Source organism: Tetrao urogallus (assembly GCF_951394365.1).
Source record: "Tetrao urogallus genome assembly, chromosome: 4".
Taxonomy (NCBI): Eukaryota; Metazoa; Chordata; class Aves; order Galliformes; family Phasianidae; genus Tetrao; species Tetrao urogallus.
In genome coordinates this window covers 60,526,960-60,541,412 of record NC_136817.1, presented here as the reverse complement: position 1 = coordinate 60,541,412, position 14,453 = coordinate 60,526,960, and the positions used below count along the sequence as shown (strand labels likewise).

General features: G+C 36.5%; 1 protein-coding gene across 1 annotated transcript in view; it reads right to left on the bottom strand.

The window, feature by feature from the left end:
• Positions 1-14,453, bottom strand: part of SORCS2 (sortilin related VPS10 domain containing receptor 2) — a gene marked incomplete at both ends in the record, with an annotated part of 510,226 nt that overhangs the window by 15,347 nt on the left and 480,426 nt on the right. Inside the window, 6 exons of the mRNA XM_079534212.1 lie at positions 239-364; positions 2,602-2,714; positions 4,637-4,760; positions 6,263-6,396; positions 10,315-10,501; positions 13,912-14,083. Coding sequence (XP_079390338.1) covers positions 239-364; positions 2,602-2,714; positions 4,637-4,760; positions 6,263-6,396; positions 10,315-10,501; positions 13,912-14,083 — 856 coding nt within the window. The remainder of the gene's footprint in view (positions 1-238; positions 365-2,601; positions 2,715-4,636; positions 4,761-6,262; positions 6,397-10,314; positions 10,502-13,911; positions 14,084-14,453) is intronic.

The window sequence follows — 14,453 nt, the reverse complement described above, 5'->3', positions numbered from 1 at the left end:
TGCCTCTTCTGTCTCTTCTGGCAGGATTTATTCTTTACTGTAAAAGATGGGGTAAATAGCGCTATGCAGGGCAGCCATATCTGCTGTCAGCTTTTACATACCTTTTGTCAGATAGGAGAGAGATCTTTACATAGTTAAGTTATACCTTTTAATCCCACATAAAGAAAAGGAGAGTACAGTCACTGATTTCAAAATGGGATGAAGACTGCTCTAACCAAACATACAGTGCTCTGGTTACCTTATCACTAGTTACACTTCTCTTCCTTTTAGGTTGATTTGCTGGTAGGAGCACATGCAAGTCAGCAGTTGTGGGCAGACCAGGTTTCACAACTGTCATAAGTGTTTCTTCAGGTATGTTGGTTTCCTGTGAAGACAAAGGTATATGGTAAATTATAGGACAGTGCTCTTCGTATTTTATATAAAATAGATGAGTAATTCTTTGTGAGCATTTAATTCTTTAGCACTCAAATCTCTAATAGTTAGAGTAGATTCCACCAGAAGCTAAAATGTGAGCAAAGTCAAGCATTAATTAGCTGAAATGTGAGGGGTTCTTCGAAAATTACAAGAACCAAGCACTGTTGTCACTTTAAAAAGATTTAATGGCATCATGGAAAGAAGCCAAATGAAGTGGCATACAGTTTTAGTAAAACTGCAATAGTTTTGCATTTTTAGAGTAACTTTAAAAATAATTCCTAAGTCACATGGAATGTTTAGTGGGCCATTCAGTTAGTAGACTTAGATGGGCATGTTCATTATAGCTAACTTAACCTTACAGAGGCTACTTTTCCTTCTGTTTTTACTGGACAGACTCTCCCAGGATGAGATCAACAGTACTTAGATTCCTTTTCTGAACCTGGTATGAATATCTGCACCCCAAATGAAACAAATGCATTGCTTTTCAAAATAGTTTGTGCAAATTGTGTTTTCTAACCCAAATTGCTTCATTTGTTACATAAGTAACTCCAAAAGTAATGCCGACTATTTATTTCCATGGAAACTACAGCAGCTACAAAGAGTACAATAGCACTATTTGAGAGAGCAAGTTCTCAATGTTTTATAGAACACTCTTTTTCAACATAGCCACCACTATTAGCTGTGCATTTTCATTAAGGATGAACAAGGGCCTGCATGCTGTGCTTGTTACAATCTGCATCAGCAGGGATGATCCACTGTCCCTATCACCACTGCTGAAATGCCCTCTGCCCCACTGCTGAAATCACCCACTGCCTCACTGTATTCACATCCACTGTTTGGTCTCGATAAGCATTCAGCAAGCATTGATGAATGTCAGTGAGTGCCATTTTTTCTGCAAGGAGGAATTCAGTGACACAACTTTGTTCCATTCACACTTCTATGTCAGACACCTTTTTGTCAGCCTGCCCCTCTACTGCCATCTGTCAACACGACAACAAAATGTAAGGAATCTTGCTGGGAAGGTTCAACCTCTTCTGCCATACCACCAACATTCACCTCTGACATTGTGGGCCAACATAAAAAAAAGACAGTTTTACTTTTGGAGTAGCCCTCATTATACAGCCACAAAATTCTAATGACAACACCCATGGCATTTTCCATGGCCTTTCCCAAAACAAATACTGAAATTCAATTAAATTGTTCCTATTGTCTCACAAATGATTTGGTATTTATTAAAACAAAATGGCTAATTTTAAAATATAGTATTTTTAAGACTGACAGTGCTTGTAGAACGTATAAATGAATTAAAGTAGGAATGTAATTTGACATTTGTTATGAAGATTTAGAAAAGAAGAGCAGGAAACTGTATACGGTCAGAATTCCAAAATTTGATTTGATGGATTTGATTTGATTTTGAACTATTGTAAATCCATGAAAAGTCCATTGAATTCAAACACAGTAATTCTAAAGACATCATCAATCTGCAACACAGTACCACTGTCTTCACAGACAGTTGGAATGTGCACATTCTGCTGTGGGCACTGTGTGTATCTGACAGCACAGCTCCAGACCTCACAATTTTTATGGAGTGCTCTTCAGTTATCTCAAAGAACTGTTCTGTGGCTTTGTACTTGATTTAATTTATATGATTCAACTGCTCCCAGTCCACATTTCTTTTACAAACATGATCTAAAAAAAAAACCAGCTGTACAAAATGTCTGTCTATGTGTTATATATAACTTTTGAAGTTCCACAAATGATATCATGAATTCTTTTCTCTGCTTTGTTTCTTCACAAAGACTATGTCTTCATATTATGCAATATCCTACATACATCACATTTAACTGACTTTTCTTGCTTTGGAGTCAGCAGTATTTGCCAATATGTCTATCGCTAATCCCAGAAAGCAATAATTAGCATTAATTGCCAATTAGGCTATGTTAGAACTGAACTTTTCCAAGCTATGATGACATAATCTACAGCCTGCCCATAGAAGTGACATTGGGTTCAAACTTGTATCAAATGTGGCTCATGAGGTTCATTTTATTATTTTGCTCTGCCTCTTTTTTTTCTTTTTTTTTTTTTTTCTTTTTTTTCTTTTTTTTTTTTTAAACAAGAAGGCATTAACTTAACCTTCAAGTTTTATGACTGGAAAGGGAACATTTTACGAGCAATCTGAAAGAGCACCTTTGCAAGAAGTCGTGTTACTACACGCCCTATGTCTTCCCTCCACTCTGGTATGTTGGGGTTGTACATGTCCAGGTGCTTGGTAAACTTCAGAGGAAGAACATGAAAATGATCTAGAAAGACAAAAAGAAACACTTCTGAATCACTGACAATCTGATTACAGAAACAGTTTTGTATATATTTTCATATATATTTATCTACTTAACATATTTTCCTACATTTACACATACGTGTGTGTGTAGATATATGTGTGTACATATATATGTATACATACACTCACATTATCTACGCAGCACTGCATTACCTAGGAACCCCATTATAATCCATTGCTCAAAGAGGAAAGGTAAAAAACAAATCCTTCCCCCAGGAGCCTACAGTGTAATATGGAGCAAAAATACGCTCCTGCCAGGCACTCAATTACTTTCTGTATTTTCAATATCATCAAATTTGTCTAGAGATTAAAATACAGTAGGGGAAAAAAAAAATAAACCAAACAGACTTACATTCATCTTCTGGGGTCGTAACCTGCTCAGTAAATTTTTCTTTAAGACAGTACACCACAAAAATATGATTGGATTCTTTTATTTTTTAAGGGGAACGTGCCAATGGATTCTATTCTTACTGAATCATAAACATGTTTTTTACATTTTACATGTACCTGTTCTTCATGCAAAATGGATACTTTACATATCTCATGGACTAGCTATATGTATTAGCTACAAAACAGAAATTCTGTTCCAAATACCAAAGGGTAACTACTGCCCTCTTAAATATATATGTATTAAAAAAGTAAAAATTTTTAAAAAACCAAACATCTAAACATTTATCTGAATAATGCCCAAAATATCTGAAATACTAGAAATTGGCTATTCCTCAGCAAACAGTCTTTGAAGTCCATCGTTTTTTCCTTTCATGCTCCTTAGAGGATCACCTGGGGAAGTTAATACAAAGAAGGGAAATAGATTCCCTTCTTTGGAACACAGGAGTGACTCAAACACTTCTTCCCTAACTGTTAGGACAGAATTCTGTTTCAATGTGATTTTCCATTCCAAGGATTTAATACCCCTCATGAACAGTACTTTCTTGCTCTTCAGATCAGGATTTCCCAACACGAACAGCCAAAACAGCGTTGGAAATCAAAGGCACCAATCTCATCTCACTAAGAGCGTTTACACATCTAAGGATTTTTTTAAACAGTGAATGCACTTGTAAGAGATTACATAAACGTTAAATCCATTTATCTTAACAAATGAGAAGTTTCGTAAAAGTTCTATTTAACATAAATGTGGTTTTCGCTGTTATTTTAAATCAGTGTGTATGCTGAAAGCAAAAGTACCAGAATCCTCTTTCATTGTTCAAGTCACAGATATGTTTCATTTGTGTATTTCATGAATTTTAAGCTCTGCATTACAGTGAAACTTTTTTACATATCACAATTCCCACATGTGACAGCACAAATGCAAACAGAATAAATTTGCCAGCACTACATTTTTCATTATATATTATGCCTCGACAGTACATTATTAGACACAGCAAAGCACACTGAGGCATAATGTGAAACAAAAGTAGAAGTTCGTCTTCTATTGAAGAGCTAAAATTTACAAAAGGGCAATAATTCAAACTCTTACACAAATGCTGAAAGAATGGTTGTACATGGTGGCAGAAGGAAAGTATTTCACACTGTTTTAATGCTACAGACAACAATTTTTTTTTTCTTTTCAGAAGTATTTAAACTACTGTATTTTGAAATGCTAACAAACTCTGAAGTCATAAGAAAAAATACTATTTCAATGTTATTGCTACACTAGGGAAACACAGTAACATTTAGAATAAGCAAAGGAAACTAAAGGTTTCAAGTGAAACCATTCCATAAGACCACACTGCTCAGCGTTACGTACAGTTCATCCCTCTAATTTCAGAAATTAGATGTGGCATTAGAAATAACCTTACAAGAGGTTCAATTCTGCCTGCACTGGTTTAAGAGATATAAGTACACATTAAACAGCAATTAAAAATTGAACAAGTAATGCCTCACCAAAAACGTGGACAACTTTGGAATCTTGTAGCATGGAGTTCCCGCAGGAAGCTTGCACTGTAACTCTGACATCACCTGTCACAGCGAACTTCGTCACCAGAAAACTGTCCAATGTAAGAAGTGGCTTTGCAAGCAAAGAAAAGTAGAAAATAGAGTTTCAAGCAGGAGAATAGTTATCTGACGAGACTATCACTAAAGATATCAGCACAAAAGCTGCACATCAATTATATTTTTAGAACGTTGCTCAACATTTTATCAAATTATTATGATTTACAATAGAAACTTTTTTATTTTTTTAAAAACAGATGGAATATATATATTATAAACAGAATATAAACAGAATACAGAATAGCTGCCAGATTAGTCAAATATTTCTATGAGTTTAATTGGTAGAATATTAGATTTATATTCAGATCGCACTGAAATAAAGGGATTTGGAATCAGGCTCACAAATCTGAGTGACTGAAGCCCCTTGGTTTGTTCAGTGCAGAGCAGAGGGAGCTGAAGGGAGGCCTCATGGCAGCTGCAGCTCCTCACAGGGAGCAGAAGAGTAACTCTGAGCTCTGTTCCCTGTGACAGAGACAGGCCCGAGGGAACGGCACGGAGCTGTGCCAGGGGAGGGGCAGCTGCGGGTTAGGGAAAAGGTCTGCACCAGAGGGCGGTGGGCATGGAACGGGCTGCCCAGGGCAGGGGGCACAGCCATGAGCTGCCAGAGATCAAGGAGCGTTTGGACACCACTCTCAGCAAGAAGGTCTGACTTTTAGGTGTGAAGCAGGGAGTTGGACTTGATTCTCATCGGTCCCTTCCAACTCAGGATATTCTGTGATTCTGTGAACTTTACAGGATCATATTGAGCAAGTCATCTGACTTGAAAAATATGGGGCACAGTCAAGGTCAGGTGGTACTCCTGTCATGACCCATGGAAGTGCACCAATCTACGACAACTTCCAAGGTGAAGTTGAGATACCGTACTCCCCAACCACATTTGTATGTATCAGAAACCTCACCCCCTCCGTACAACAAGATTACATCAGTTTGCAGTGCCTGTTCTGGCAATGGCAAAGCCAATAACAATGAACAGACACAGGCAAGGATTATGGTAGATAGCACATTTACAAGATCAAAGTTCATTACGCTTATCTGAAACATTCCTTTGTCTCCCTCATAAAGGAAATATTTTACATATCTCATTCTGAAAGAACTGCCTTAAAAAAATTAACCCAGTTAGACAAGAAATATTCCCAGTTGAAATACTTGCATATTTATTGCTCTTTTTACAAGGCGACGTAGTGATAGGACAAGGGGTTTAAGCTGAAAGAAGATAACAGTAGATTAAATATAAGGAAAAAATTTACTATGAGGGTGGTGAGGCACTGGCACAGGCTGTCCAGAGAAGTTGTGGATGTCCCATCTCTGAAAGTGCTCAAGGCCATGTTAGACAGGACTGTGGTCACCTTCTTTAGACAAAGAAAGGTACCTCTCTGCCTGTTGCAGGGGTTGGAAAGAGATGATTTTTTGGCCTTCCAATCCAAAATCATTATATGATTTTATGATAAAGTAAAAGGTTTCATGCAATTCTTACTGGAAAGAGATCAAAGATAATGTCAGTCACAACCATTCATGTACCTGAAGATTGTTTCCTATCCACCAGTAGAAGACTGTCAAGTTAGGGTTCTTGGGCAGTATGATGGCTGTCAGATTCACCTCCTGGTTTCTGCCAATGACTGGAACCACTTCTAAATTTAAAGCCTGCAGAGGAGCTGAAAGAAGTTCCCAAAACATCATTGAAACCTTGTTTAAATCATTGAATGCATCAATATAATAACTTTTTTTTTTTTTTTTTTTGCCAAAAGCCTCTCACCTGTACAACATAAGGTCCTGAACTTACTTTTCTCTCTCCTGCCTATATATCTGTGTTGAAAGCTATGGACATAATTGGAAGGACTTCCTTCATTTCAACCAAAATTAAACATAGTTTAAAAAAAAAAAAAAAAAAATCCATCAACAACAAAACCCAAAAAGCAGAACAGATGAGCAATGTGACAAATAGTCAAAACGTACCTTAATGTTGTGCATTTTTTTGTGCATGTTCAATTTGAGAGAGTATAAGCAAGTATTACAGATACAAAATGGAAATGGCAATCTGCTTTAAGTAAAAAAAAAAGATCAAATGAATAGAAATCTAAAAAGTCTCAAGCTGTTAAGTGAAAAGCAGAAAACTGGATAATAATGTTGCTGAGTGTTCATTTTCATTATAAAATATCAGCTGTTAGGCTCACTTCACATGAGCTAATTAATGCACGCTTTAAAATAAATGCATACATCAGAGGAGCATTTATTTGCAAATCAAGAGAGATGGCCTCTAGTAGTTTACTTTTTGATTAAATTTGTTTCTTTCTGAACTTTTGCTTACAAACGCTGTAAACATTATTATTTATAATATAGATATATTTTAGATATAAAAGAAACATGTCATTAAAATGATTTCATCTGATTTTGTATTAGTGTCATATTTTGTTCTGAAGTACAACAGCATTAATTGAAAATCATCTTTGTCTCAGAGGTCTCCAAGACATTCTTGAGAATGTCTGAAGGTACAAGCTTTTTAATATTATAATGTGATAACTACAACTTCTTAACATCAGCTGCAATATCTATTCAGGATACCAATGTGCTGTATGGTCCTAAATACATTCATTAAACAGAGTGAATACTAACCCATAATTTTTTCTCTACTCAATGTATCTTTTAATTCATAAAAATGTCTTTCATTTCAGTTCAGACTTAAATGTAATTAACACTGTTTCAAGGCCTTTCTCTTATTCTCTTTTGTTGACTGAATTCACTTCCATTCACTTCCAGTGCACTTTGATTAAACTGACAGAAGTTCGCTGAGAGCACGCTGTTCAAACTGATCATACCCCCCTTTTTTCACCTCGCTTCAGTCAGACTTCGTGCTGCTTCAACCAAACATAAGGCTCTACTTTCATTTAGCATTTTTGATGACGAGCGATTAACCATCTACATGAATTCAAAGACACAACTTTTTTTTTTTTTTTTTAAAGTTTCTTCAACAGCTTCTTTATCAAAACTGTATTAAAATGCTCTTCCTGATGTTGGCATCTTGAGGAAAACTCAGAAATAGTACAAATTCCATTAAATATTCTTGTCTTAGAAATGTTTTTTTCTTACTGGTTATGCAAAATAAAGAAGTCTGGGAGGAATCTGCACCACTGTTTTGATTTTGCCATATATTTCCATTCTCACACGGGCAACTGATCATCCTGAGATACAGCTTTCAAAAGGAAAGGGAAGATGTTTGGCTCTTGAATCAAGAGTTGACCATTTCTGTATAGGAAAGAACTAACAATAATTACAGCAAGTCTTTCTCTTCTTCTCAGTCATATAATTCCAAATGTATTTGAACAACCCTCATAGCATCCTGAATGTACATAATGAGGAATGATGTTGACTTATATTTCTACTTAAGCTCTGTATAGCTTTCCAAGCTCCTTCTTTCTCTATATCAATTTCTACACTCTCAAAAAAAAAAAAAAAAAAAAAAAAAGCATATTCACATACTGTAGTTATTATAGTTATTACGGGTTTGTGGCACGAAGAAGAAAAAGTGTGTCTACTTCATGCTGAGTTCTTTTTATTCTGGGTTATCTATTCACATGTATACTATCAGACTTGCTTTAATATCTCTTAATCTCTTACAGCTTATAAAAAAGTTGTTTGTGAACTGGATCAGTTCACAGATAACAGGCCAAAATGTTTGTCCTTCATTACAGGACAATTGTCATACCAACCAAACCTCACAGGAGTTAAAAATATTTCCTTTACTATTTGTCCTTCATAAAATTTATCTCGAAATACATCAGATGAAAACAGTGACCACAGGACATTGGACATTCCTGTTTGCATGATACACCACAATGAAAAATGGCCCTGAGCAGCTATTAGCATTTCTCTAGAAGGCAGATATATATCACTTAATTAGTACCAGCTAATTTCCTCAAATCCTGTAATTTACTTTAAAAATTAAACAGTTTAAACCCTATCTGAAGTGTTTATTCAAGCATGCTGCATCCATGTGTCTTTTAGATCACTTACAGCACTAATGGAGAAGCTCAAGATGAGCTCTGAAATCATCCAAGTCTGCTTGCAATATTTTGTTGATTCTGCACTTCAGCACCAAAGTCATTTGAAATACACAGCCATTGTATTTTTGAAAAATATGTTATAAATCCACTGTATAAAACGCAATTTACACCTTTTATTTTAACTGTTTATCCAGATGTAGACCAAAGCAGAAGCATATCTTGAGAAAGGAGTTGTTCAGCTTTCCATTGGTGCTCGTTACAGTTTATCATTCCCTAAAAAATACGAAGATTTTCTCCCTGGAGAGATGGTATTACAGAGTTTTTGCCATTCCTTGCTTATGGAGATCTACCAACTACTTTTATGCTTAATCTACTTCTAAATACCCAGACGCTACTAAAAAGTAAACATAGAACATTCAGTAATTGATCTGAGCTGTCAAATTATGTAAAATGCAAAAACAATAAATAAACAGGTAATGAATTGGAGATGGAAATTTAGACTTCAGTCGTTTCATTTTGATTTTAATAGGATATTAGCCATTAGCATTAATGGATTGGGCTCCACCTGTTAATCAAAGCAGAAACTCTGGATTCAGGCTCTGAAGAGCAAAAAGAAGAAACAGCTGCAGCCACAAGATAGGCTGACATAAACACATGGATTTGTGCACAGACTTGAATGTGGCTCCACTGCTTTCTATTGTTAGTATGGAAAACATCACTCGCATCAGGGGGAACAGACAACTGAAGAATATGAGATGAGTATATCTTTTCATTGAATGCTACTTGTTTACAATTTTTGACATCTAAAAACAAAGTGATAGCTGTCTTGAATCTCGAAGGAAGAGAAAAATTTTGTTGCAATTATGACTTCCCTTCCTTATTTCAATTAAGAGATGTCTGAGATCCATTAAGTCTGCTACCATGTGTGATATCCCTGTGCCTCACTATTCTTTTCATTTGAATCTATTCAATGGGATTTTTAGGTCTTAATTAAGAAGACAGGGAGAGTGGTCTAAGTCAACTTATACTGTACGTCAATACAAAGTTAAATCCAAGTAATACTTTAAAACTTTGTAAGAATTAACTACCTAAAACTAGACTTAAGGACTTTAATAAGTAGCCTGACTTTTAGAAATGCTGAGATTTTGATCCTTCTATCAACTAATGCTTTCTGAAAGTCATACAAGAGGTCACACTTTTATCAATATGTCTGTTCTCTCCCTTCTTACAGTACAAAAAGACATAGCCTGAAGTTCTAAATTTTAGCTGTTAAGTCTGCCAACAAGGTCTTGAGTCAGGAAGAGGGGTAAAATCTGAGAAATGAACTGAGGAATGCTTGGTATTTAAAAGATCAATATACCATCTTTCTCACAAATCTAAACAAAACTAACTCTGTCATTCTTTTATACAAGTCTCTATACTAACAGCACACAGCAATGCACAATTGATTGAGGTTATTAGAAAAGAAATGTACTTTTCCTAAACGTGACTAGTAACATTCTCAACTGTTTCGTAACTATCACAACGTTTGTATGCAGCAGTAAGAACAAGAAAACCAAAGGGCTGACTTACAGTTGACTTGGATGAACACTACAGACTCATCATGTCCAGCAACATTTTCAGCCTTCACTGAGACACGGTAAATCCCAGGATTCTCGTAACGGTGACGGATGGGTTCCCCAGTCATTGTAAGATTGACATATATCGCCTTAAAGCCATCGCCGAGATCCACCTGGTACTTGGTATTCAATATATCACCCTAAAAGGAGAATATATCAACATTTCGAATGGTCAGAACCTAAATAGACAGGACATGTTATTTTAACCATTTCCTGAACCACAACATCACTTCCAGCACCAGCCAAATGTTTTGACTCCACAGCAGTGGCTACACTAAAACCTGTAAACCCATTGTGAAGATTTTAGAGTAACAAATGCTGCATGCACTCACAGAGATAAATCTAACTTTCTTCAGTAAGGCTTAATCTTAAAAACAACACTAAAAAAAACACCCCAAACCACTAAGCCAAGTTGTATGATACAGATATCACTCTTAAAAATTTAATACTTCTGGACATTAATTAATATAATGGTGCAGGGCAGCTTCAAGTCCCTGGAGCTATGATCTGGTGATTCCCAACTACAACTTAAAAAGTGACCTGTGGTAACTGACTGGCAGAGAACTTCTGGCTTGTGCAATTATAAAGCAGAATAGGATTGGACCATCTTCATAGCACCTTCTAACTACGCTCTCCTGTGTCAACTGTATGACAGCTAGAATACAAGCTGGTAGCTTCTACAGAGTAGTACTGCATTATACAGAGTTACCAGCATGTTTCGAACTGGCATGCTACTCTACAAAATGATATGCACGCTTGACAAAGTAGAGTTCTGAGCTGTGCTTAGTAAAAAGACCAGCCAAATACTTGTCACATCAAGCATCTCACATAATTTACAATTCATTGCACTTCTGCTAAGTGCTCCTTTAAACAACACCGCCTTCCTAAACTCAGACCTAAAATACTGCAATGACTGATACTGTTGTCAGAGGACAAATATAAGCCCATCATTCATGTTGTCACGGTGTGTCTGCTCAGAAGAGAAGTCAGGTCTGTGCTACATGGACTGGCCATATGGATTGAGTGAAAGGAAGATTCGTTTTAGCTGTAAGCAACAGCACTTTCTTAATACCACTGGCAGCAGTGCTTTAGTGACTTGCCCTTCTTCCTCTGTATTCAGCAATATACTCCTGCCTGCATTTCACAGCACACTGTCGCTACTGCCATGGAAGTTAAAATGTCTTGTAGGGCCAAGTTTGATAGGAAATTCTTCATATTTTGAAAAGACAGTGTTAGCTTAAAAATCAGCCTAGAGGAAAGGAATGTATACACTCATCAAATAAGCTGAATGGCAATCAGATCTGACAAGGACTCACACCCCCTGAAGTACTGAAAAATCACCTCACTTCCCCATAAGCCAATCTGTGAAATAGTTTTGCATCAAAATCCAATTCAAAAGGCAGCATTAATGTAAAATCAAAGGAGGTAACAAAGTCTAGAATTTTCAAATGCTTGCATTACAAAGGAAAGAAAAATACACTCTTTTTCTCCATTTATTATTTTGCAGTTTGGTTGATTTTCTTCCATGTTTTATCAGATGAAAGAGCACTACTTATCTTGTAAGAGAGTACTCAGAATAAGGAACCTGTGGGGTTATCAAACACCTAACATCATATTTCAACACACATAAAAGACCTTGAAAGCTTCTTCACTGTGAATTTTTTTTCTGAATAACATTTTTATTTTGACAACAGATGGGTACCAGAAAATATATTATTAAAGTTTAAAGCAAAAGAGATGTCTGCTTGCCAGCAATGTGTCAGTAAGTGGCATCTCTTCAGATGACATTAGCTTGCAAATAGTTCTTGTTAGCTCTTTCTTATGCTAACAAGTATACATGCGTATTTTCTCCAGGTGAGGGAGAAACCAGTGTTGGAAGCAACTACATGCAAGTTTCTCTTAATGTTTTATTCTAGTATCTTCCTTATTGTAAAGATGGGAGTGCTGTCTCCAAAATAAGCAGGGCACTTCTGTTTTCCTGATCAGGAAAGACAGAGAGCGGTGGACAGCAAATGATTCACATGGAGAAAAGGAATTTAAAGAAACTGGTTATTCCACACAAAATAAATGATTTTTGTACAATTATTTATCCACAAATCCAGCCTAAATAATTTGAAAAAAAAAAAAAAATTCTTATTATTATAATATTTCCAAGATCAATTGCAAACTGCTCAAATGGGCCTCAAAAACTACCTTCCTTATTTCCTGTAGTCTGGCATTGCTACACTCAGTACTGCACTTCACAAAAACCAGTCAATTAATATTGTTCAGCAGGAAAAGAAAGTAGTATTTTTGGTTCATCTTAGCGGGACTGCTTCTTAAATTCTCTAATTGATAAGAATTCTCTTCAGACTTTATCATATATATTAAATCCTAAAGGCCAGGACTTTCAAGTATAAATATTATTCTTAGCCATAGGGGGCAGCAAACTTTTACATTTCCTTTAAATCTCCTTTTCAGTTCTGTTCACTGAGCAGACTTTACCAGAAAATGGGGATTCCCTTCAGGATTCCTGACTTTGGAAGAGTTTTGAATAATTGTATGAGTTTTGCCTATTGCCAACAGAGACTTGTGAAGGCTTCAGAACTTTTTGTTTGAAAAGGAAGAAAAAAAAGTGAAGCTGCCAATCAAAACTGTTAAGACTCCAAATTACAATCAAATGCTCTAGTTGTACAGCAAACATTCAAAACAAGTTAGAGAAAGGAGAAGGAAGCACAACTTGCTACACCATCGCTAGTACTCTGCAAGCCTTTGGAACAAGAACTTGAGGTGGAGTAGGCAGAGCTGTGTTCTGCCTAGATTTTCTCACAGAAATAAAATGCCAAGTGCCCAACTTCTGTCACATAGGTTTGCCAACTCCAATTTTTTGCAAATAGTTGGCGTTAGTCAGGAAACACTTCTGTAACCGGAGCACAACAGTTAGAACCTAATACTAAAATGCAAGCATTAAGAAACATACCCAGAGCAAATAACCACATCTGTAAGTTACTCCTTGCCTTTGGTCAGGGCCTCAGGGTATTGTCTCTTCCAATAAACAGGAAAAAGAAGAAGAAGAAGAAAAAGGAAAAAAAATTCTTTGGCAACATAACTAATACATTATAAATGTTCCTACGCTGTGGTATTTGCTGATTTCTGTAAAGCTTTGCCTAATTCCTTCCTGAAAGGCTGAAAGGCAGATTCTCAAAAGCACTTAAACCAGAATATCAAGGGTTCTCAGCATTTCTGTTCTTCTCTGATACAACGTGAAATTTCCAGTTCAAGGAGACTCTGCTAATTTAGTCCCTTTGATTCTCCAATAAGTTGAAGCCTTTAAGGAATAATAACTGAAATGCTGCTGAGGAGACAAGTCCCTTTCTCTGGACAGAAATTCATGGTTCACTGAGTTTACAAGATTGTCTGATTCTCTTGGAAGCGTAAGTTTCAGTATTTACAGAGTCATTCATCTTTGTCTCAAGCACAAATTAATCTAATTCAGCAGCAAAGCAGGTAGGAGAGAGATGAACTCTAAAAATAGCAAGTAAAGTTTCATAAAGACAGTGTTAATTTCTACCTGCTCTTGTCTGACAATGAAGGTGATGTCCTCCCCAGGCTTAACAGCCAAGCTTTCTCCTCTGATGCTGATCTGAAGTCCCTTGGGAGCAATCAATGGACACAAATGCTGTGCTAAGTTCTGCTGCAGGTCTACACCACCTTCACACACATTAGAAACAACTTTCCTGTACCTGCAAAAAACAATAAGCAGTGAGCGAGGTGGAGGCAAGCAGTAGGCACCAAATGTGAGCTTGACAGTAGGCTAATGAATATTGCTTGGGTTCATAAACAGAAAATGTTGTAGATGACCAAAATCAACTCAAAATGCAAAAAAATTTTGCTTGCGGACATTGTTTCTATTGAGTGAAATCTGTTAGAGGGATTAGAGCATGATCAGGATTTCACTTGCATGCATTGGAAGAGTCTATCCTCTAAAATTCAGAAATATGCCTGATCTGTTCTCTTAGAGCTGGGTATTCTGCTGTTCTCTCTCAACACCGCCCTCCCTCCCCAATCATGAAGCTTTCAATAGCCTTCAGTGCTCCAGGGGTGTTGGCTCAG